A 25,849-nucleotide genomic window follows, 5' to 3' on the forward strand; every position below is an offset into this window, starting at 1 on the left:
TCCAGAATATCTACATGAGTTTGGGGCGGGGCTTTGGCGCAGTTGGTAGAATTGCTGCCTCACAGCACCAGAGATCTTTGTTTGATCCTGACATCGGGTGTTATCCGTGTGGAGTTTGTACGTTCTCTGTGTGACCTTGTGGGTTTCCTCTGGGTGCTCTGGTTTTCTTCCACATCCCAAAGACGTGCGTGTGTTTTTAAGTTAATTGGCCTCTGTAAAATTGCCCGTAATGTGTAGGGAGTGGATGAGAAAATGGAAAAAACAAAGAATGAATGTGAACGGGTGATCCATAGTCAGCGTTGACTCGGGGCTGAAAGGCCCGTTTCCATGTTGTATCTCTAAACCAAAGAAACGTTCTTGAGTGTGCCTTAACTCGTATCCTCCTGACTGAATGGGAAAGAGGTATGTGTTTGAGTATAAATACAGTATTTAAATGATAAAATGGTAGGAAAAAGATATAATTTGCATAATCTCATTGCTTGAATTTTTTTTGACTTTTGGTTTCTTTCAAGTAAATGTCTCAGAAATCTGACATTACAATTGAAGTTCCAATCAAAATACTAATTCTCAATGTTGGGCCATTGCATCAACTTATTTTGGTTTTTATAATCATTTGCAACTTAACTGATAATACCTTGTATATTTGTAGTTGTCCCTGTTCCTCATTTTTATTAATTCAAATTTATTCTCCCCGTCCTCCCCAAGTTATCCACTCACATCACTAATTTGTGTGTTTTACCAAGTGCCCACCAGCAGATAGGATTGAACATAGAACATATAGCACAGGAACGAGTCTGTACCGAACATGATGCTGATGTTTACCAGCATTGGTGTGACCAAACATTACAATGGCTCAATTGTAATAATGTATTGTGTTTCCGTTGGCTGGTTAGCACATGACAATAAACTAAACTGAACTGAACTAAATAAATTGAACATTGCAGGACAAGTTATCTATTCCCAGTTGCAATGTCATCTTCATGAAATATTTCTTAATGTGTGTAGAATCGAAGAACTGATTTGTTTATGATTGTTTTATTGTGACTTCACTGGCAGATCACGGCAGGTCCAAATTCTGCAGAGGAAGACATCAGTCCAGCAAAAGGAACAATTGTTCTTCCTCCTGGGAGAGCAGTAGTCGAATATAACCTTACCATTTTGGACGATCAGGTGAGAGATATTCTTCACCAAGTATTCAAGAGAGAGTTGGATATAGCTCTTAGGGCTAACGGAATTGGGGGAATATGGGGAGAAGGCAGGAATGGGGTACTGATTCTGGATGATCAGCCATGATCATATTGAATGATGGTGCTGGCTCGAAGGTCGAATGGCCTACTCCTGCACCTATTTTATAAGTTTCTATCTTGAATGAAATGATTCTGTGCCATGTATTTTGGAAGCCTATGGTCTATGGAACTATCATCTGCTGCTGTAATTTTGGCAGATTCTGCTTCAGTGACCACAAACTCAGTTGGAAACTGGATACCATTTACTTGGGTGGAGTTTAGTGTTGAGGAAGTTGATTGTGGTTCTTTCATGCTTAGGAAAATTAATGATCATTTTATAAAGCACTAGACTAAGTGGGACCCGTTGGGTCCCAGATACATGGGAGGCCTGGTCCCCCAACGCAACCCTTTCCCCAACGCAATATTCCACCACTCACCCTTTCCTCCAACGCTACATGTTCCCCCAACATAATATTCCACCACACACCCATAGCCCCTAACTGCGTGGCTCATTTCCCCTCATCCCACAGCACTCCCTCCCCTCCTCTTAATCCTCCCTCATCTTTCCCATCTCCTCATCCCCATCCCCAACCCCTCCCTCACCTCTCCTTTCCCCTACCCTCAGTCACTCCCTCCCTCCCTCCATAACTCATCTCCCTTCCCTACCCCTCCTATCCCTCTATCCCCCACCTCCCCACTCCTTACTTCTCCTATCCCTCCCACCATCCCTCTTGACCTCGCCTATTGCCCTCCTTACCCTCTATTCCCCACTCCCTACCTTCCTCACTCCCCCCTCCTCTCCCTCTATTCCCCCTCCTCCCCCACACTCCATCCGCACCTCCCCCACTTTCCCCCCCTCTCCCTCCCTACCCCTCCTCTCCCTCAATCCCCCCACTCTCCCTCCTCACCTCCCCAGGATCATTCCCCATTCCTCCTTCCCTCCCCAATCCCTCCCTCGCCCTTCCATCCTTCTCCTTTCCCCTACCCTCAGTCATTCCCTCCCTCCCCACCATAATTCCTCTCCCCTCCCTACCCCCCTCCTATCACTCTATCGCCCACCTCACCCACTCCTCACCTCCCCCTATCCCCACCACTCTCCCCTCTCACCTCCCCCATTCTCCCCCCTCTCCCTCACTCCTCACCTCCCCAGGATCTCGAGGTAGCCGCAGTCGGCCTCGCAGTGGGCCAGGGTCTGCGCAATGCAGCTCCAGCCGTGCTCCAGCCGGCAGTGATGCACAATTTCACTAACTCTGCTTGCTCCACTCCTTCAGCTTTATTCTCCCCCCCCCCCCCCCCCGATTAGTGACAGAGGACCCGGCCAATCAGTGTGGCGATGGTGCGCCGGAAGGGGCGTCCCCGTCCCGGGGACTGACAGGAGAGGAGACCAGTCTGCGTAGTGGTAACTGGCAGGAGAGGAGACCAATCTGTGCATGCGAGGTTTTAAAGATTTTTAAACCTTAATAACTTTTAAACTACCATCAATTGGAACAAAATTTGTTGCACTTGTGCACAGGAGAATGGTGAGTAAGGTGGCGGAAAATCGTAGCGCTATCGTGTACCGTTTTTTCGCAAATAGGAAATCCATGCAAACCGGAAGAGCACAAGATTAGTTTTAGTTATGTACAGATTAAAAATAAATAAATCTTTTTACTTTAGCCATACAGATCCCTGTAAATTCTAATGCAGCGTCTGGGTGTGCTGGAATGGTGTAAATGTAACGGTGTTAATGAAAATATTGGCCTTTTGCAACCTCATGTAATTCCCTCAATTGCAAAAGATCGAGTTTTGCATTTTCTCAAATGAAATTAAACCAAGTGGCTTGATTTTCTTGACTCTTGACTTGACTTTCCTCAGCACATCATGGTTGTGTTCCAATTGGGTATGTGGTTATGACGGGGAGATGGGGTGCTGATGGTGAACGATGGGAGAAGGGGGGGTTGATCAGAAGTTAGGTTTTGAGGGTGCGTGAGGCGAAGGAAGTGATTGCTGCACTGATGAGATCAAGGAGTACGAGTCGTGATTGGAGGTTCAGACTAATATGGGATGAGGTTAGGGTTGGCGGCAGGGTAAATAGTCAACTCGGGTGAGGAGAGTTCAGAAACAGCAAGTTACCTGGATGGCGTGGGAGTGGAGGGGAACGTGGTTAGATTGGATCAGGACTGACTTATTGAGGATTAGATTGGGCAGCAAAGTGAGATCTAAGGGATTTGCGTGGGAGCACTGGAGTTATGTGATTATTTGTCTGGAGTTTCTTAGACCTGCGGTGAGGACCTTTATGCCCCTGTCCCACTTAGGAAACCTGAACGGAAACCTCTGGAGACTTTGCGCCCCACCCAAGGTTTCCGTGCGGTTCCCGGAGGTTTTTGTCAGTCTCCCTACCTGCTTCCACTACCTGCAACCTCCGGCAACCACCTGCACCCTCCGGGAACCGCACGGAAACCTTGGGTGGGGCGCAAAGTCTCCAGAGGTTTCCGTTCAGGTTTCCTAAGTGGGACAGGGGCATAAGGATGTCGATAAGCTATTCATATAACTTCAAGCCTTTCTGTTCCATGCTGGTGGAGTATGACTGATCGGACCATAACTGAAAGGTGACCTCTGTGAATTGTACTCCAAGTTCCAGTGCAGTACTCCAGAACATAGGATATGGTGTTACCAATTTTGGCTGTAGTGCGGTTATTCCACAGAAACACAAAGGTGAAACACGACAGTGTATGGTCACATTTTGAGTGTAGTATGAAATCATTGGAAGGGGATGAAATTCCAAACTGCATATTGCTGAAAGGAAAACAGCTGTGGAACTGAATTTCCAGGCATCCATGTACTTTCATTGGAACATTTGTCAATGTTTCCATCACTGAACCTTTTGGCTGATGTTGGGTGCCATAGAGGGGCAGATGGATGGCAGATTTTCTGATCTCCTTTTGCTGAATGTGCTAACATGGTGCAAGAAGCTGCCCAGAGATCAAGGATTAAATATCTAAAGCTTAAAATTCCTGTTGCTGATAAAGCAGGTGAATGCTTGTGATATCCGTTTAGTATGGCCCATCTGATTTTTTTTAAGTGATTTTAAATAAATGAATCCTCTTTATTAAAACAGTAGACACAGGAAGTCAGTCAAATATGTTTGCACTTGAAGCTGCTTTGAGCAACTGGCCTTCTGTCAGAGATAAAAAAAGATACTAGAATCATCTAAAAACTAGAGCTGAATTTAGTCTTTTGGGTAGGTTTAACTGGTTCCAGAGAGAATCTATTTTAAATGAGTTATTAACACTGATCACACATTTCTGTGGAAGTTGAATACCTTTTTACAAAAGGTGCGGGCTTTCTGATTATTTTGAGTCACCAATAGAACTGGGATGAATTGTGTACAAATTGGATAACATTTTCAAAAAGCATGCAAGAAAACTGGGCTCTACCTTTCAATGCTAAATGAATCTGCACCCCATCACAAGTCATACTTGTACGCTGGAGTTGGATTCCTATCACTGGATTTCAAATGGACTTCACAGATTACAGAGCAATTTCCTATTTTAATCCTGAACGGTAACTAATTGTTGCGATTAAACCAATATGTGTGGTAGGAGCATGGATCATCTTCCTCGTCTCAAATAAGTGATTGAATTGGGTCCTGATGTAAACAAATGCCTGATATGCATAGCCCGAAATCAAAATGAAAATGGCCATATTCTACCAATTGTAACTTTTTCCTGAATGCTGCTGTTTCTTACCACCCAGTGGAATAATCAGCATTAAACAGTTTCATTATCCCCCTCTAAGGATTAAAAAAAATGGAAGTCATGTACTGATCGTCTACTCCTTTGGTGTTTATTGTCGGAGAAGAGTATTATTTATATAATATCTAGGTCATCTATGATCATATTCACAAGATAATGTATCCAAATCCTTACGCATTTCCCTGCTCGATGTCCAAGTCTTATTACTTTTGTTCTTTCAGATTCCCGAAAACGAAGAGGTTTTCACTGTCCAGTTGACGAGTGTCGAGGGAGGAGCAGAAATTAACGCTACGCAAAGTAGTTTTCAACTTGAAATCAAGAAAAATGATTGCCCATTGCGATTAGCACAAGCGTTGTACACTGTGCCTGAGACAGTTGGTGTCATAACCGTACCAGTCATTCGGGGGAAGGACCAAGATGGACAAATAATTGGTTCTGACGATGTTCTGATTTCTGTTAATTACCTGATAATAACTGGCAACGGTTCTGCCAATGCCTTGTTACAGTCTGATTTTATTGATCTCCAGCCAAACCAGACCATTATTTTCCCTCCGTATGTTTACGAAGTAAATCTGAAATTTCTGATTATTAATGATTCTGTCCCTGAAATTGCAGAGTCATTTCAGGTGCTTTTACTTGAAGATACAATAACAGGAGATGCAGTGCTGCTAAGCCCCAGTAAAGTCCAAATTGTCATTGAGCCAAATGACAAACCCTATGGAGTTCTGTCAATTAACAGCAAACTTTTAGCACAGAAAGTTGCAATTGATGAAGACACAATGACAAGGTAGGCTGTATCATCTTTTTGCTTGAGCTGTTCGAATGCACACTCTTTTTTCTTTATAATGTTTATTTTAAAGTAATAATCAAGTTACAGTGACTGTAGTTACTAATTATGCTTTTCTGTAAGTGGTACAGTTTTCTAAATAATACCAGCACCGCCATTTAACTTGCCTCCTAACAGAATTGACGGTATTTTGTATTATTAGATAAGCAGATGTTGCATTTGTTGTTGTTGAAGGGAGACCCCTTCCACCCCTGCAACGGACTGTTCCAGCTGCTACAGTCAGGCAAACGCCTCCGTTGCCATGCTGTGAGAAGAAGTTTCTTCCCAGAGGCCATTAGGACTGTAGAATAGAATGATATTTATTGTCATTCAAACCTAGGTTTGAACGAAATATCATTTCTACAGTTTTTGACATTACAACACAATCCAAGACCCACACTTAACACAGTTTACATAAACATCCATCACAGTGAGTCTCCAACATCTCCTCACTGTGATGGAAGGCAAAGTCTTTATCTCTTCCCTTTGTTCCTTCTCCCGCGGTCCAGCAGTCCAACTGCAGTGTCGAGGCAAACTGGGGCTCCGATGTTAAAGCCCCCGGCGGGCGATGGTAAGTCCTGAGGCCGTTTAAGCCACGCCGGGCGATGTTAGGCCCCGGCTCCATGTCCTTAAACCCGCGATTCCAGCGGGAGAAGTCGCCGTTGCGGAGCTCGGAAAAGCGGTCTCCCACCAGGGTCCTGCGAGCTCCCGATGTTCCCGTCCACCGGGTCTGCGGCCGGTGCCTCTGAACTCTAAAAGTCGGGGCGCAGCCGCACGCCACCACAGCTCTTCCCGCTCCGAAGTTGGCCAGCTCCGCGATGTTAGTTCCGCAGGCACTGCAACTGGAGCCCTCAGGTTAGTCCCGGCCGGAGGTTGCCGCCGGCTCCACGATGTTAGGCCCAACGACATCCGAGACCCGACAGGGAATAGCGGGTCCCCGCACAGGGAAGAGATTAACGGTTTCCCCCACAGCCCCCCCCCCACCACCCCCCACATATACACAGCTAAAAAAATAATAAAAACTAACTCAAAGACATACATTTAACAAGACAAAAATAAAAAAAGACAGACGACTGTAGTCGAGCCGCTGCCGTTAGGCGCCGCCACTCCTATCTCACCAGGGACTAACTTCACTGTACCATTCTACTGTTTATTTTTAAATTGCTGTTTTTTTTCCCCTTTTTCCTTCCACCCACAATATTTAATATGTAAAAGAATATGTGATTCTATTCCATTCTGTTTGTAGTTTGTTTGGTTGTTTTTTTCCACAAAGTCCGCGAGCATTGCCACTTTTCATTTAACTGCACATCTCGTTTGTGTATGTGACGAATAAACTTGAATTGACTTGATTTAGTTAATTGTATTTTGAGTATTTCTCCATTGTTGCCATCATTTTACTGAATCATCCTGAATTTCGGATTGTGTTTTTACCTATCATTGTTCACTCATGCTTTGTATGTCATTGTCTGCATAATAAGTGGACTTTGAATGGACAGTCTTTGATTATGGTCATCCTTGAAGGTTGAAAAAGAGATGAAGTGAAAATGCAGAAAGAAGGAGGGAGGACTAGAGGGCAGGGCCAGTTAACTGATGGATACATTACCAATTGTGGGAATGAAAGGTGGAGATGAACTGTTTTTGGAGAACCAGGGGACATGTTTCGACACGGAAAATGAATGGAGATTAGTTGGCAACATTGTTTATGAGAGATACATTCGGCAGAAGCAAGGATGTCCAATTCGCGGTTACACAAGAACCAAAACTTTGTGCATCTGGGGAAATAGTGATAGCTAATACTAGACTAAGTGGGACCCGTTGGGTCCCAGCATCACACGGGAGGGCTGGTCACCAACGCAATATTCCACCTCTCCACCTATTCCAATATTGCTCGCCAGTGGGGGGCCTGTCTGTTGTGGGCTGAAGGTACTGGTTTCCAGAGGGCTAGTATACACATTGTGGGCTGAAAGGATTATTGGGCTGGCATCCAACTGTTGCAACGATTTTAAAAGCCAAGCCAAGGCAAACAATTGAGCTGCAGCCACCTAACAACCAAAATTCATTTTGTGAACACAAACTTGTTAAAAAGGCGAGGCAAACAATTGGGCTGCAGCCACCTGACACAGTAATTGTTTTTTGGGAGCATTATCTTAATTAGGATGTCAGTAGTGGAAGGCTAATGTTATAAAGAACAAAAGCAAAAGCATATGAAATAAATTCTGGATTTTGTATTTGAGCCAGATGATTGAGAATAGTTAAGAAACAATTTGGGACTCTGAAAGGCTGGGTTGTGCACAGTGAAGTCTGGGATCCATTTATGAATCCAAGGTTACCAAAAACAAATATTTTGGCAATCTTTCTGAACTCAGTTGCAAATTGTTTTTCTGTTGGCTCTAGATGGTTAATCCATATTGTTTAAACACTCATAAGTAATGACACAGAAATTAAAGCGAAACTCTGCCAAATGTTAGATCCCCATACAAATACAGTGATTGTTAAAATAAGTAGTGATCTATCCCAATACATATTCTGGTTGCAGATTTGATGGAATTACTATTGTAAGGAATGGTGGCTCACATGGTAACATCTCGGTGAACTGGATTATTTCGAGGAGCAGTAACGATTCCTCAGCTGTTACTGAAGACCTCGAACCATCTTCAGGAACTCTGGAATTTGTAGCAGGACAAATGATGGCTGTTGTGCCCCTCTTTATTGTCAATGATGATACACCTGAAGAAGCAGAGGCTTATCTTTTCCGGCTGTTAAACAGTACAATAAAAGGAGGAGCAGAACTGGATGAACCCACGCAAGTACGTTCATGAAAACTTTTCAAAATTAGAAACGCCTCTTTTGGCTGAAACAGATACATAAGTTGCCGGAAATTGTTGGCAGGTCAGGCAGCATCTGTAGGGAGAGAAAGAGTTAATGCTTCAGCATCTTCTGTCCTGATACAACGGTCTGGCCTGTGTTTGAGTTGATCTGTGCCTTTGTTTGCTTCTCACAAGGTGTTTGGGATTACGCTAACACCTAGAATCTGCATCTGCATGACTACTGATAACTAGGTGGCTTCATTTAGGATCAGAGATGTTTGGAAATACGCAGAATGGTACAGCGCAAGAATAGGTCCTTTGACCCATTGTAATTATGCTGGTTGTGATGGCAAGACCAACTCTTATCTGCCTCCCTCCATTCCCTGCGTATCCATACGCCTATTCAAAAGTCTCTGAAATACCATTATCATATCTGCTTCATCCTCCTCTGGCAAAGTGTTCCAGCCACTCGCCACCCTCTGTGTGTACTTGCCCCCTCTCACCTTAAAGCTCTACTCCCAAGTATTTGGTATTTCCATCCTGGTAAAAAGGTTCTGAGTGTTTACCCAATCTACCCTGCTCATAATGTTATATACTCTTGTCAGATCTCCCGGCAAATTCCAGTATTTAAGAGAAAACAATCCAAGTCTGTCCAACCTCTTCCTGCAGCTAATATCCCCTCATCCAGGCACCATTCTAGTGAATCTCTTCTGCACCTTTTCCAACTGATGTCTCCACTGATGTCACTGGAGAACAAAATACTAGTCAGTTTCTGAAACATATTATGCAGTTTAGCGTCTTTGGTAGGGGAAACAGAGTTAAACCCCTGTCCCACGGTACGAGTTCATTCCAAGAGCTCTCTCGAGTTTGCCCTGATTCGAACTTGGTGATTTACGGTAATGGCCACTCGTCGGTATTCGGGGCTCTCGTGGACATTTTTCATCATGTTGAAAAATCTTCACGAGTCTTCCCGTGCTTACCTGCCATTAGCGAGTCTTCCCGAGTACCTACCGTTAGTGTCACGAGCCGCTAAGAGACGTCCCCGAGCTCCGACGTACCCGCTGCGTTCATTCTCCGTGCTTACCACGAGTTTGATTTTTTTAAACTCGGGAGAGCTCTTGGAATGAACTCGCACCGTGGGGCAGGGCTATTAATGTATAAGGTTGACGCCCTTTCGCCCTGAACTCCAGGCAGGCAGCTAATCATGGGATTCTCATTTGGAATGGAATAGGGTTTCCTCCCACTGCCACCCCAAGATCTTCCATTCTGCTCCCAATCTCTGAATGTGTGAATCAGCAGCAGGGGAAGTGGTTATTACCATTCTCCAGCAGTGCTGAACAAGGTGGCGAGGGTTGGCTGTGTTGGACCAATGTGCTCCATGTAGTGAGGGAGGTCCCACTGGGCTCTCGGTGACCGGGCTCCAGGATTCAGTCCCGGTGCCAGGGCAGTGATATCTATAGGATAAAAACGCATACTTGGTTATCGTGGACAGTCGGCAATAACGGCACCATTTACCCCATTGCGGTCGGCTATAACTTTTCCACTAGTTTACTTTAAATCCAGTGTACAAAATAATATATACCTTTATGTTCTGTAATGCCTATGAGATAGTTGGAGTAATTGTGTGATTGCTTTAATATCCATTCAATGTTGTACGATTTGTAATGATGCATCAATATGTTAGATTGTTAGGGTATATCATGTATGAGAATAAAGCTATTTATGTTTTTTTTCTTCATGTTTAGATTATATTTTATATTCAAGACAGTGATGATGTTTATGGCTTAATTGGCTTCCATTCTATGGAGGGACAAGAAATTGAAAGTAGCCCAACAGGGCGGTTTCTGTCCTTGAGTTTTGGCAGGCACAATGGGACAGTTGGGGTTGTGCAGCTGAACTACACTGTGCTGTATATCCCTGCTGGTGTCATGGATCTTTCCAATGCAAAGGATGATATCCTCAATGTTTCCAGCAAAAACAGTGTCATCTTCATGCCAGGACAGTCACAGATAAGCATCAAGTTACCAATAAGAAATGATGCCTTCCTTCAAAATGGAGCAAGCTTTCTTGTGCAAGTAAGTTGGTACAAAACAGAGTTTTGCAACCATTTAAAACAAATAAAATGGGTGATTTGTGAACCAGCATTTAAACCTGATTTTAACCATGGTGGTAATAATGATAAGAATGAATGAATAAGTTTATTGGCCAATTATTCACATACAAGGAACTACATTGAAGAATCATGAATAATTAGTCTGTTTTGGGAAGAACACTCTCTCATTTTTAGTTTTTGTTGTCACTATTTGGTTCTAAGTTCCTGTTAGTAGACAATTGGCTTGCCAACGTTTATGAGTTGGGGGTCGTGGTTTACTGGGAGTTATGAGATGTCAGAGAACTGATGTTCTCTAGAAGAGATAGAACTCATCGGGCCAATGGCAACACCTTGCTTGTCGCCTTGTTGAATGACAATGGTAGGGTTACTAAAAGACAATGTACAAATTGAGTATGGTGCAGGTTAGGATGGATATGTGGAATAGAAATAGACTATATACAATAGGTGCAGGAGTAGGCCATTCGGCCCTTCGAGCCAGCACCAATGTGATCATGGCTGATCATCCCCAATCAGTAGCCCATTCCTGCCTTCTCCCCATATCCCCTGACTCCGCTATCTTTAAGAGCCCTATCTAGCTCTCTCTTGAAAGTATCCAGAGAACCGGCCTCCACTGCCCTCTGAGGCAGAGACTTCCACTGGCGTGGCTGTGGAATCCATTAGAATTCATTTGCTAATTTGAACATTTTGCTCGGGACATTTATGTCTAATGTCATTCATGTATATCTTAAAAATAATATTAGTGGTCCAGCATTGACCCCTGTGGACACTGTGATCCACCTTAAGGGCCTGTCCCACTTTCACGACCTAATTCACGTCCTCTGCCGAGTTTGCCCTTGACTCATACTCGCAGCATGGTCATCACGAGGTCGTAGGAGGTTGTAAGAGATCGTGGGTAGGTGGTAGCAGGCCGTGATGCTAGTCATAGGTACTCGTGGCATCAAGTAGGCTGGGGCGTTTTTTCTAGCCTGATGAAAAATGTCCATGAGTAAAAAGTTGTGAATTAGTTCATGAAGGTGGGACAGGCCCTTAATATCATTCTGAAAGAAATGACACTTTCCCACTCCTCTCTGCTACCTGTCATTGATCAATTTCCAGTTCATGCCGCCACTGACCTTTTTGAATCCTTTGGGTCTCAGTTTTGGTAACTAATCTATCGTCTGGAACTTCATCAAAGTTGGCCAGGAGGAGAAATAAAGGTGAGTGTTAAGGGGAGAACAACAAATAGGGGAGTTTGAGTTTGGAAGATGTTCAAATACAATTAACTTCAGGATGTTCTTTTGGGCCTGAGACAGAATACAACAGCATCTTATGGCTACAAAAGGACATATTGTGGATGTAGACCCTCTTGCCTCTTTTTAATCAGTTTTGATTTCCTGAGGACCAGAAATCCTAGGAATTAAAATGAAGTAACTGTCTGCTTCCTTCAGAGGTTTTACTGCCCATCCTACCTCAAAAATGAATTGTCTCTCCCTATTCTGTTAAAACCAAAAGCATGAGAGTTTGCTTTAGATTTGGTTTATGTTTTCACTTTCCCAACACCGTCATCTTGGAGTGAGGAGTGGCTGTGGAATTAAATTAGCCCTCCATGTGATTTCATTTTGTGGATTTACTAATGTTATCGAAACTTATTCAATTTGGAGCGACATCTTTAATAGTAGTAGAGGAATTGCTTATATTAATAAAAATATGGTTTACAAACCGGGTGTAATATACCACCAGGTGGTGCTTCGATGGCAGTCGTTTGTTCTTTTCGTTTTTTTGTTGTTATTTTTAGCGTGTGAAAAAGTATGTGTTAGTGTTCACTGGTTTGATTTATGTGAGGGGTGGGCAGGGGGGTCGGGGGAAACTTTTTTTCAATCTCTTACCTTGCCAGAGATGCGATTGTTTTCCGGATCATATCTCCGGTCACTCTGCGGCCTAACATCGTGGAGCTGGAGGGCCTTGCTAGGGACTGACTTTGAGCCTCACCGTGGGGCGTGGACTTACCATCGGAGCCGATTCCTTGCCTGGGATCGACGCTACAACCGCGGCATGCGGACTTTAACATCAGGGAGCTCGCAGTCTCGGGTAGAGACCGATGTCGGGAAGGTCCAAAAGCCGCACGACAGGGTAGATCGCCAGGCGCGGGGGAGCTGAGATTCCCTCCTGATGCAGGAGCTTGATCGCCCCGACGAGGAGGCCTGCCTCCGGCTACAAGATTAAGATCGTCCCGTCAACGGAAAGTTAGAGGCCCCAGACCGCTGGAGGACAAAGAAGGGAAAGATTGAACTTTTCTTTGCCTTCCATCACATGTTGAGGAGTCACTGTGGTAGATGTTTATGTTAAAATGTATTTTGTGTGTTCTGTTGCTTTTTATTGGTATGACTGTACGGTAAATCAAATTCCTCGTATGTTGCAAAACATACTTGGCTAAAAAAGTAAGATTGATTATGGTTATTATGAAAAGTGTTGTCTCCTTGGAAAGGTATTTGTGCTTGACATTTAACACTGACAAGTTTCTGTTCATTCTTTCAGCTGGACACAGTGGAGCTGATAAACATCCTTCCTCTTGTTCCATCAGTGAGCCCCAGGCTTGCTGATTTGCTAATGGTCTCACTAATAATTACACCCCAGTTGGCAAATGGAGAAGTTGGATTTACCAGCAATGAAACACTTCTTGTTCATGAACCAGAAAACGCCTCTGATAGTCAGGTATGTAAATCGATGTATGGAGTGCGCCTACAAATGGCAAATATCTACTGATTCTGTCAGCCCATCTTCCATTTGCGAATTAGCCAAAAGCAATGCGTTGCGCTCTCATAGCATCTTGTGAAGGGTGGCACAGAACTACCTCTGCACAACACAAGAGATCCAGGTTCAGTGCTGACCTTGGATGCTGTCAATGTGGAATGTGCAGCTCTGTGGATTTCCTTCCAGTGCCCTTGTTTCCTCCCACATGACTACATCTGTATCTACTGTAGACTACTTAATGAGGATTTCCTCAAGTGCGTTGAATGGCAGGAGAATTGGCGTGGGAGAAGTTGATGGGAATCTGAGAGGAAAAATTAGATTTGTGTGGATAGGTACTTGATAATTAGCACAGACATCCCAGGCATGTTTCTGTGCTCTGTAACTCTATACTATGCCACCATAAAGGCCCTGTCCCACCAGCATGCGATTGCATGCGTCTAGCGCGACCAAACGTGGTGGCTTGAGGCGTACGGCCTCGCGGGGCTGGTCACACTTCCAACCGCAGAGCCGTCTGGAGTTGTGCCGGGCTGGTCCCGACATCATACTCACCAATCAGCTGGGCAGGAGGCGGGCCGACTGAATTTAGACGTCGCACGGTTACGTCATCAAGCAACGGCACGCCGGGCGGTGACGTCATCGCGCAACGCCATGCGCTAGGTGTACGCTGTCAAGACGCTGCGTACGATGTTGAGACGTTGCATACGCCCGTCGAGGCGGTGCATATGGCCTTAATGCGGCTGCGGAATTTTTGGACAGTGTCAGTTTTTCGGAGCCTTGCGCGATGTCGGGACCAGCCCCGGACAACTCCATAGAGGCCGTACGGCTATAATTTCCTGTGGGTAGATGAGACAAGTTAGATAATGCACACTAATTTGGTTAAGAACATGTCTGGGAAATTTCTCTTTCATGGACTTGTTTCCAATCAACTAAATCTCCTTTAGTTGATTGGAAGCATGCGGACAATATATTGAATAGAAGGGCATTAAACATTGGCAAATGGGAAGGTGTGAGGGTATGTACTTCAGTAAAAGGAATCTAAAGGCAGAGTATTATTTAAATGGAGAGAGATTGTAGATGCATGTAATAGATGTTGTAATAGATCATGTTATTGTGCATGAATCTCAAAGTTCACTGGTGGGTGCAAGCTGTTAGAAAGGCAAATTGGCCTTTATTGCAAAAGTGTTAGTGTTTAGAAATGAGAAGCTTGGTGAGGCTACACCTGCAGTACTAATCACAGTCTCAGTTCCTTTATTTAAGCTGGGATTTAAAAGACTTGGAGGCAGTCTAAAAGAGTTACACTAGACTAATTCACAATAGGTTTGCCACTTGTGAACATCTAAAGAAAATGGATCTGTCGTTTTTGGAGTATGGAAGAATGAAGGGCAATTTCCTGAACCATATCGTATCCTAAGTGGGCTTTACAGGATAGATATGTTTCCACGTGGGAGAACAAGGTGACATCTATAAAGGGATGGTCATTTAATATTGATATGTGCAGGGCCAATTTCTTGGAGAGACTGGCAATGTAATTCTGTAGCCAAGAGGGTTGTGGAGGCTGGATAATAAAAGAGGGGGCCGATTAATTTGTTTGATAAATCAAGGAATTGAGGCAATGGAGAACTGGCATGAATGAGACGGTGAGGCCTGCAGCCAATCAACCATGATCATTTGAATGCGGGAAGGCACGAGAGGTCAGATGGCCGACTCTTATTATTATTTGCTGGTATATATGATAAATAGTAATTTTTTTTGTTATTGTGAAGCACGGGTGCAGTCTGCAAAGTTGTTATTCTTTAACTGTTGTAAAACATGTTTTCAGATATATATTGCTTTGCAACGCGATGGAACTGATGGCTCTGCCGAGGTGTTCTGGCATTTAGAGCCTGCAGGGGTTAATCATAACATAAACAGCGATGACCTCAGCCCAATGAATGGTTCTGTTAAATTCCTGTCTGGCCAAAACAATGCAACAATCGACATCACAGTAAAATCGGATGACCTGCCCGAAATAAATGAGACTTGGATTATCTCTTTAGACCGGTAGGTGTTTTTTTTTTTGCTCCTATTTTTAAAGAATGAGCCTTTGTTAATTTGCAAAATAAATAATATTTATTAACATTGCATACTTGATTCAGTGACGTGTATTTCAGCATGTATTGAATTTCATCCACGCTTTGGAAAATGTAATCTAGATCAATATTTCGGTCTGAGTGCTGAGGGAGCATTGCTCGGACAAAAATATATTCTTGGATTAGATCTTAAACTGAAGCAGCTTTTGCATTTCTGATGGGTGTAAAGGATCACAATTTGAAGAACAGGGGAGTTCTCCCTTTGCTCCGGTTTTACATTGTTCTTAACCACCTTCAATAAATGTACACAAACCACCAAGTGCTGGAAATATCCCAGCTACACTAGGCCCACCTGCCTGTGTTTGGTCCCTATCCCTTCAAACCTGTCCTATCCATGTACCTGTCTAACTTTTTCTTAAACAGTCCCTGTCTCAACTACCTCCTCCAGCTGTGGACTACTATATATCAGCGAGACCAAGCGCAGGCTCGACGATCGTTTCGCAGAACCCCTCCGCTCATTCTGCCAAAACCTACCTGACCTCCCGGTTGCTAAATACTTTAATTCTCCTTCCCATTCCCACACTGACCTTTCTGTCTTGGGCCGCCTCCATTGTCAGAGTGAGGCCTAGTGCAAATTGGAGGAACATCACCTCATATTTAGCTTGGGCAGCTTATACCCCAGCGGTATGGATGTTGACGTCTCTAACTATAAGTACATTAACTATTGCTCTCTCCATCCCTCCCCCCTTCCCACTTCTCCGACTAGTCTGACTGTCCCCATTTACATTTTATCTCTGTTTGCTTTGTTGTTACCTTCTCCTAGCTAACAATGATATATTCTACATTTTCCTTGAACTCCATCCCCTTTGTCTCATTTCACACCTTACACTTCCTTACCTCTGTATCTCCCTCTCCCCTGATTCAGTCTGAAAAAAGGTCTCGACCCGAAACGTCGCTCATTCCTCTATCCAGAGATACTACCTGTCCCACTGAGTTACTCCAGCATTTTGTGCCTATCACTGGATATATTCAAATATTCATCAGGGGTAAGAGTATCCTTCTCTCGTTTCACTCTATTTTATCTCCAGAGTTGCTGTCTGGTTCACAGTGTATTTTCTACACTTTTGCCTCAAACTTTTCGCATGAACAGTATTTTGTCCTTGGATTATTAAACACAGTTAATTATTTTATTCATGTACAGAATACTACTGATATTGGAAAAACTGAAATAAAAGCAGAAAATATAAAAACTACTCAGCATGGTTGGTACCTGTTGAAAGAGAAATAGTGTTAATGTCCCCGGTCAATAACCAGAATTGGGATAAGATAGAAATGGTTGAAATTTATATTCGTTGTTTACAGCAGCATTTTGTTTCATGGCTCAAAAGAAATACACAACTCCAACTTTACAAGTGTGCTATGCACTAACTGTTATTTGATTATGGCATAATCCAAAAGTATAACAGTTAATTTACTCTGAATGTGAACATTGTTATTTGCTCAAATATTGCATCAGGTCCATTAGTCTCATGCCTGCAAAGTAAGCATAATTATATTTACATTGCCAATATTTTATACTACTTGGTGCAGTGTCTTTGATTTATAGAAGGTGAACTGCCTATACAATTTGATACATTTGACAGTGCAGAACCAGCCAAATGAAACTTAGTAAAGCTACTTTTACATTGGCTCTGTTTAGTTCAAATTCTGGGAATTATCTAGAGTATTTTCGCTCCTAAATCAACGCTTTGACCTCAGTGATAGTAGATATGTTATTTTTACCCACCTGGTATTCCAATCCCTTTAAACAGAGGATTATAAAACCTTTCTTGTAGGAGACAGCACACTTACATTTGATGATGCCATGGGGAAATTAGAGAGTACCTGCTCATACTTCTTCAGTATTCAATACCCCTTTGTTGTATTCACCGAATGAGTAAAATGTGTAAAATTCTAGATTTTGCCTGATGTCTTTGAGACCAAGTCTGGTGAGGAAGTTACCAACTTTCTATGGGTGCGTGTTCAAGTATTAAACTTTGCAGTTTCTCACTATTCACTTTCAGAGAGCAGGCATGCAACTGAGAATGTTTAGCATAAAATATTAGGATACGATTTGCTAATGTGGTTTCCAGTGGATATTTTTTCAATTATCAAATTGGCCCATTAATTTTTGCACAGCACATTATGTACACCACCCATGTGACTGTAAAGCTTTATATCATATAGAAATGAAAAGTCCCTAATGCTCAAAATATTATGGTAAGTTGACACTGCTGACTATTTACTAGCTGACTCTGCTAAAATTGTTGAATTTAACACAAAAGTAATGATTTATTTTTTTGAAGTGAAGGACCTCAAAGTTCCATTCCCTTTTATAATTTGCTACAAAATGCCAAAAATTCCCTTTATGTTCACGTTATAGGAGTAGAATCGGGCCATTCGGCCCATCGAGTCTACTCCGCCATTCAATCATGGCTAATCTCTGCCTCCTAATCCCATTTCCCTGCCTTCTCCCCATACCCCATTCTAAACAAGAATTTGTCTATCTCTGCCTGAAAAATATCCAATGATGGTCTCCACAGCCCTCTGTGGCAATGAGTTCCACAGATTAACTACCCTCTGACTAAATAAATTCCTCCTCACCTCCTTTCTAACAGTGCACCCTTTAATTCTGAGACTGTGATCTCTGGTCCTGGACCCTCCCACCAGTGGAAACATCCTTTCCACATCCACTCTAACTATGCCTTTCATTATTTTTTTTAATGAGGTCCTATCTTGACCTTCTAAACTCCAGCGAGTAGAGGCCCAGTGCTGTCAAATGCTCATCATCTGCTAACCCGCTCATTCCTGGAATCATTCTTGTGAACCTCCTCTGGACCCTCTCCAGAGCCAGCACATCCTTCCTCAGATATGGGGCCCAATATAGTAAATTTCCATTGTACTGCTTGTTCTATTATCGTTATAGCTGTTACAACCTCCTCTCTAACTGCTCCCCCTCTGTGATTTCCCCCTTCCCTCCAACTCTACGATCACATCCTAACCCAGACCCGATACCACAGCCACATTTGCTTCCTCGGATTGACTTCTCCAATTTCCAGTTGCCCTTGCTGTCTCAGCTCTACCTCAACTCTCGGGCTCCTCCTCTTACTTTCTCCTTTCTTCTCCCCCCCCCCCCCCCCCTCCCCCCACCCCACCCTACATCAGTCTGAAGAAGGGTTTCGGCCCGAAACGTTGCCTATTTCCTTCGCTCCATAGAAGCTGCTGCACCCGCTGAGTTTCTCCAGCACTTTTGTCGACCAATAAAATTACGATCTTCATTTGCACAACAGAGGACTGCTAATTCCAATGTATTGTAATTAACACTATTCCAACGCTGTTGCTTGTGCAAGCAGCAGTTTTGCTGCCGGCATTAGTGTTGTGTGCCACTGAAAGAGTCACTTTCAGCAGGTGCCTCGTGTACATTCTGTAGTAGCAATATAAAAACAGCTAAAGGCTGTTTGTGGAAAATAGGCAGCCATTTGTTTTATGTCTTAAATACTCACTGGTGTCTCAAAGATCTAAAACACATTTTTAAAGCACGTTTACTTCCATCATCTAAATTGTTATGAGTTGATTTAAAGGCAACTGACTAATTGCTGAAGAATAATAAAAACATATATGTTGCTCAACACAGGTACCCAAACTCAGTTTTTGATTTTAATTCAGGCAACAGTTCACTTTGTACATTGTTCAAATTTACTGGTCCAAACACATGTATTTGTTGGTTCAATTGATGGCCTGATTATGAGCAAGACTGAGTTCAGTTTATTGTCACATTTACTGAGGGACAGTAAAAAGCTCCATTGGTAATGGTGATGAGAAAAGTCGGGTAAAATTAAAGAAAGATTTCAAGACAAACTTTTCATACTCGTTCTACTTCCTTTCTCCCTGCCCCCAATCACCACTTTAGTCAGCAAACTTCCAGTTTTATTTTGAGGCAAACTGCCTCTTGATGATTTATCAACACCTTAATTAATTCTTTAATAATAATCCAGTTGTTACAAAGAAATAATGAGTAAACCAGTCATATTCAATTCAAGTGCCAGTGTGGCTTGAGTACCCAGCATTTTTCTAGGTGCACCACATCAGACCTGTGGCTTTTTATTGCATATTTATATTGACTGATGTAAAAGGATATCAACCCTTATTCAGGATAAATAATCTCTTCCCATTGAAAGAAATGTCACCAAATGGTTCTTGATTTTCCTGGATGCTTACAATAGTGACGTATAGTACGAATATGAATTAAAAAATGAATATATGAACAATGAACTAGCTGCTCTAGTTTGCTTGTTTAATGTGTGCAACTTTTACCACCAATCTTCATACATCTGGAGCAGTTGTGAACAGATCTTGACATGCTATGGGGATGCACGTGTTCAGTGGAAAATACCAAATGCTTTGAAAATGTCAGAAAGCAAATAACATTATCATAATGTCCATGCTATGCCATGTTACAGGAGAAAATTCCTTTTTTTTTAAATCTTCTAAAATGTCTGGTGTTTAAAAAAATGCTGATGATATCAACTGCTCTGTCTCTGCAGGGTAGAGACAGAAAGATTTGTTGTATATTTTGGGTAAGTACAGTGAGTTGTGTTGTTCAGATGAGTTGTGTTCAGATTTTGCTCAGAACTTTGGTTCTCATTTAAGTGTTTCATAAATATTATATTGCAACACTATTGATTTGCATGTAGCATGATTCAATTCAAGGAAGCACTTGGTTATTGTCACCTTAAGATGAAAGGTGGCTGATCGGAATAACTAGGTTGCTTCCAATTATTATTTGATTGTTCAACTACTTCTTAACAAATTTAAAAAAATAATAATGTCACTTGGATTTTATATAAGCTCTTATGCTTTCAACAATTTTATTTCAAGTAACCTCCTTTGCATTGCCCATTTGCATTATACAAACAAATAGTTTATTAGAAATATTTAAAATGAATACTACATTTTCTTCTGCTATACAGGCCAGTTAAAATGACCTTGCAAAGAACCAGGAGACATAATGTGTTGATGTACCAGTTTAGGCAACTGCAAAGGGGAATATGTGATTGGGCAAAGATCATGCACATAGAGTGTGATGTAAGAAAACGTGCAATTTTTCATTTTGGCAAGAAAAATAAAGAGCCAAGTTATCTAGCTGGAAGGTACACAAAAAAGCTGGAGAAACTCAGCGGGTGCAGCAGCATCTATGGAGCGAAGGAAATAGGCAACGGTTCGGGCAGAAACCCTTCTGAACCCTATTTCCTTCGCTCCATAGATGCTGCTGCACCCACTGAGTTTCTCCAGCTTTTTTGTGTACCTTCGATTTTCCAGCATCTGCAGTTCCTTCTTAAACAAGTTATCTAACTGAAGTGAGTTTGCCAAACTCTGATGTAGAGGAAACTGAGTGTATGATCCACTAGTTACTAATATGTGGATACAGCAAGCAACTAGGAATGTTAAAGGAATGTTGCTCATTATTGCCATTAGAAAAAATATATATAGGGATGTCAAGCTTCAGTTATACCTGCTTCATATTTCATAATGGTGTTGAAGGAGGTCATTTGCCCAACTGAATCTATGCTGGCTCTCTTCTTATCCCCAACTGCTCCCCCATTCTTTCATGGGGAATAATTTTCCGTCATATATTATATGTGATGTGGAAGGAATCCAGAGCAGCAAGGGATATCCACATGATCACAGGGAGAATGTGTAAATATTGCATATAATCAGACACGCGAGTCTGGAATTGTACCACCAGCAATACTACTGTGTAGGAAAGAACTGCAGATGCTGGTTTCAGTCGAAGGTAGACACAAAATGCTGGAGTAACTCAATGGAACAGGCAGCATCTCTGGAGAGAAGGGATGGGTGACGTTTCGGGACGAGACCCTTCTTCAGTCTAAAGAAGGGTCTCAACCTGAAAAGTCACCCATTCCTTCTCTACAGCAATCCCACTGTGCTGCCAATTCTTCTTAATGGTCCGTTCCTTCACTCAACTTGTAGAATCTATGGTGACTAATCACAACAAAATGTGTGGAACACAAATTCTTCCATGGATGGGGTGGGAAGTGGCTGATGGGGTGGGTATGCTGGTGAATAGTTTATCCAGCAATGTATTGCAGATATATCCAGCTATGATATTTCCAAAGACATTCTCTGTGCTCCCAATGCAGAGACTGGAGGTTCTAAAAAAAACCAACCCTCTTTTGCTCCTTCTCTACTTTGAATGGCAATAGACCAGGAATTCCTAAAGGTTTGTGGAGATGTTACATTTGATCAAGAAAGCTTTGAACATACTCTTGAGTCTTTTCCTCTGTTGGCTAGTAATCTCCTCACGGAGCACAGGGTGGAATGTCTGTTTTGGAACTCTGTTATCGGACCTGCAGATATCATGACCTGCCCAACTTGTCCCTATTACTGCACCTAGGCTTCGATACTAGGATATTGGCCTGACATTGAATCGGCTTGAATTGAGTGTACTTGGGGGATTTTGCACAGGCCGCTTTGGTGCTTTTCCTGCCCCCCCCCCCCCGTGCCTTGAATGGGGGAAGGGTGAAAAGCGGCTACTTTAAGGCTTTGGGTAAACACAAGGGACAACAAATGTCGGTTAACAAAAAAAAAGAGACATTGCTGGTGTAACTTAGAACTTAGAGTAACTTAGAAGATCAGACACCATCCCTAGAGGACAGGATTGGGTGATGTTTTGAGTCTACAACATTGCATTTTAATGTCTTCCAGAGATGTTTCCTGACCTGTTGAGTTATGGGCCTGTCTCACTTAGGCGATTTTTCAGGCGACTGTTAAGTTGTCGGCAGTCGCCTGAAAAACCAGCAACTGGAAAGGCGACTGTCAGAGTGGAACACACACACACACACACACACATCGCTTCCTTCACCAGCCCGTTATGCAGGCGGGGGACAGGGCAAGTGGGGGGAGCGCTGTCTGAGTGAAATTCACACGGTGCAAGGCCAAGGTGATACAGACGCACACCGCGATGAACAGGAAGGTTTGCGCTGTAATTAAGATGGCTAAACACAGTGTACGGTAAGTCCTTTAAAAGAGGAGGTGAGAGGGGGGAGGAGAAGGAGTGCAGACAACTTTTAAGCTAGAGATACACAGCTGTGAAACTCGGCAGACATTTATTCTCGGCGGTCGGTTCTCCTTGGTTCTGAAAATTATTGCTTACGTTTTTTTCACCAATGAGCCAATGAAATTCACCCGTCAGCACTAGCTACAAACTACGAGAACCTTCGACCTCCTGGCGACCCACCCACGGCACAGAAATTCTCGCGACTCTCCATGGCGGCTTCATTCTGGTCGCCGCTAATTTTTGAACACCATAATGAGGCCGCGACTAGTTCCCAGAATGCGGGAACTCCTCACGACTATGAAGTAGACTCCCTGGCAACCACCCGCGAACATGTGGCGACTGCATAGTCTCCTGCAGTCGCATAAAAGGATGCCTAAGTGGGACGGGCCCATCACTCCAGCACTTTGTGTTTGCTTTAGATAGTCCTGTTCTCAGAAGTTTTTTTTTTTTTGCTGGACAGGGATTACTGCTACATGACAGAATCAAACTTTGACCAGTTTTGATCTTTAAATGCCCTTTTCTTCAGTGGATTAAAGTGTGCTTCCACATTGAAGGTGATGGTGATTTTAATCGTTAATTTCTGTTTCCAAAGAGGAGTGGTTTGTGAGGTATGGGAATTGTACACTTTTACTGGGGTTTGCAATGAGCTTTTATTATTGGAGGGTAGTGCTGTGTCATAGCCACTTGGCACAGGAACAGGCACTTTGGACAACCGAGTCTCCATTAATACTAATCCCATTTACTTCTTCCTGCATTCTCATCAGCTCCTGATCAATTCCACCACTTATCTACACTATAAGATTCAACTACTCACCTGCAAAACAAGAGATATTTAGTTTAAAACAATAAGTTGCCCATTTTGGACGGATATGACCTGAAATTTCCAAACAGGTTGAAGTTTACTGCTGTGGGCAGATGGAAATGTGGAGTTAGATTTTCAACAAGATCAGTCATGTGGCTCCATGACATAAAAGAGCAATTTAGTTTCTAACCCTAATCCTAATGCATAAATGATGCTGGGAGGAAATTCAAAGTGCTGGAGTAACAGTGGGCCAGGCAGCATCTCTGGAAGGCATGGACAGGTGACATTTCGGGTTGGGACCCAACTTCAGTCTAATTGTCGAAAGGGGGAGAAAGCTGGTAAAGAGGTGGGAGTGGCATAAAGCCTGGCAAGTGATAGGTGGATACAGGTGAGGGGCAGATGGGTGGACAAAGGCTAGAGATGTAATGGAGACGAAGGGTGTCAGGTAAGGAGAGGAATGCAATATAAAGTCAGAGGGAGGACTATTGGTGGAAGGGGATGGGTGAGGGGGGAAGAGGGGGCTGAAGAAGGGTCCCGATCTGGAATGTTGCTGCTTCATTCCCTCCAGAGATGCTGTCTGACCTGCTGAGTTACTCCAGAACTTTGTGTTTCACTCAAGAATGGCTAATGTGCATGCTTGCTATTGAAGCAAGAATGGTAGAAGTAGTGTATCTAATGTATCAGATGATAATGCAGTAATTAGTATTAAGGTTAAAGTTGTTTGATTTTAAGGTAGTGATGCATGTTGACAAACAATTATTCAGAAATCGAATGTCAGGAGTGCTGTGGACTTAATGAAAACAATTAAGATATTATTTACAAAGAATTTTGTTACACTATTCAACATGATTTGGTGGTTAGGGAAGACGTGGCAACAAAAAGGAACCAACTTGGTCCTTCGGGAATATGGTGCATGAGCTTTGGAGTTGGTCTGTTGATATAATGTTGGGATGTTGTAAAAGTGCCTCCTTGATTGCATGAACTGTTTTATTTGAGCATTTCTTCTTCTTGCGTATGGCGTGCACAGCCTAACGTTGTAGGACAACTTGTTCTATTTGATCTTATTTGATTGTGCATGCCGGGTTGATTGCATTCGTCGAAACAGAGTGGACCACGTGAAGGTTGCAATCTTCCACCCCATTTGAGCACTGGGCAATTGGCATGGAATTTCTGCATGATTTGTGTGCAGTAAAGATTCCAGCAATGCAACTAGGCACATCCATTTGGAGCATTCCTAGGGAAATTGGATCAAGCAGTCTCCATCATTGGTCACTTCAGAAACAACTAGATTCTGCCAGTGTTGCACTGGACTGGGACCCTAGTTTTTAAAACAAGTTGTGTTACAAGCTTCTTTCCTTTAAAGTACAGTTCGCTAGGGTGCCAATCCTCAACATCTGTTAATCTCTGCTTCGATGACACTCATTTCTCAAATCCACCAATAGCTCCAAACTCCAGAGGAGACCCTGATCTCCCCCCTTCAGGCATTGGAACCTCAGGCCAACTTGACACTTCGCAAAGCATAACCAAATGTGTGATGTTGATATTTGACACCTGAGGGTTTGACTGCCATTAAGTTTTGCAGTGTTGGACGCATAGCCACATAACAAACTGCAATGGTGCACTATTATTTCTGGTGAAGGTGGCTTTCTCTTAAATTCAGGTTATTTGTGTATTAGTATGTGCAGCGTCTGCTAGGAATCAAATTATAAATGAAAGAATTGTGGTGTGTAACATGAGTGTGTAAAAAAAACATTTGAAATACTCAGCATGTCAGGTTGCTTTGTGAAAAGAGTAACTGGGTTAACGCTTCAAGTCACTTGCTTTCAGATTCAAATCCTGTGTATTATTGGAGATTTTTAAATTTTTGAGTAATTTGGTTAATGTGGACTACTAAATTAAATAAATTGTTGTACTGATTCTATATTAATTATCTAATTGTTTATTTCTTCTGAGCATGCTTGATAATTTGTTCTTAATGTTTTGTTACTACACGCGTTTTTGTGACGATGTTTGCTGTGTACTTTGAAAATTCACCTTTTGGTTTTGATTTGCTTTGAAAACATGATTTTTATCATCTATGACTGCATGAGGTTCTTGCATTAAAAAAATATACATTGCATAATTTGTAAGTTTTAAAATTGTCCGCAGTTAACATTTTACTTCTATTTGAATGCACGTGGTTGTTTTCTGTGAAACCATGGTAGTCATAGATTTTGACTTCAAATTTAATTTACAGAGCTAGCCCGGAAAATCAGATCATGAAATCAAATTACATCAGTAGAAAAATAATTATTTTACAAAATGATGACCCGGGTGGAGTATTTGAATTTTCCTCGGAGACAAGAGGACCATATTTTGTGCAGGTGAGTCGGGATGAACGATGAAGATTATTACTGTGGCCACAAACATGAGTATATATTGAGTA

General features: G+C 42.7%; 1 protein-coding gene across 1 annotated transcript in view; it reads left to right on the plus strand.

Annotated features, from left to right (window-relative positions):
* Positions 1–25,849, plus strand: part of adgrv1 (adhesion G protein-coupled receptor V1) — a 486,575-nt gene that overhangs the window by 30,009 nt on the left and 430,717 nt on the right. Inside the window, exons 6-12 of the mRNA XM_033017268.1 lie at positions 1,057–1,170; positions 5,182–5,747; positions 8,323–8,593; positions 10,339–10,668; positions 13,221–13,397; positions 15,256–15,476; positions 25,661–25,787. Coding sequence (XP_032873159.1) covers positions 1,057–1,170; positions 5,182–5,747; positions 8,323–8,593; positions 10,339–10,668; positions 13,221–13,397; positions 15,256–15,476; positions 25,661–25,787 — 1,806 coding nt within the window. The remainder of the gene's footprint in view (positions 1–1,056; positions 1,171–5,181; positions 5,748–8,322; positions 8,594–10,338; positions 10,669–13,220; positions 13,398–15,255; positions 15,477–25,660; positions 25,788–25,849) is intronic.

This window comes from Amblyraja radiata, chromosome 3, assembly GCF_010909765.2.
Source record: "Amblyraja radiata isolate CabotCenter1 chromosome 3, sAmbRad1.1.pri, whole genome shotgun sequence".
NCBI lineage: Eukaryota > Metazoa > Chordata > Chondrichthyes > Rajiformes > Rajidae > Amblyraja > Amblyraja radiata.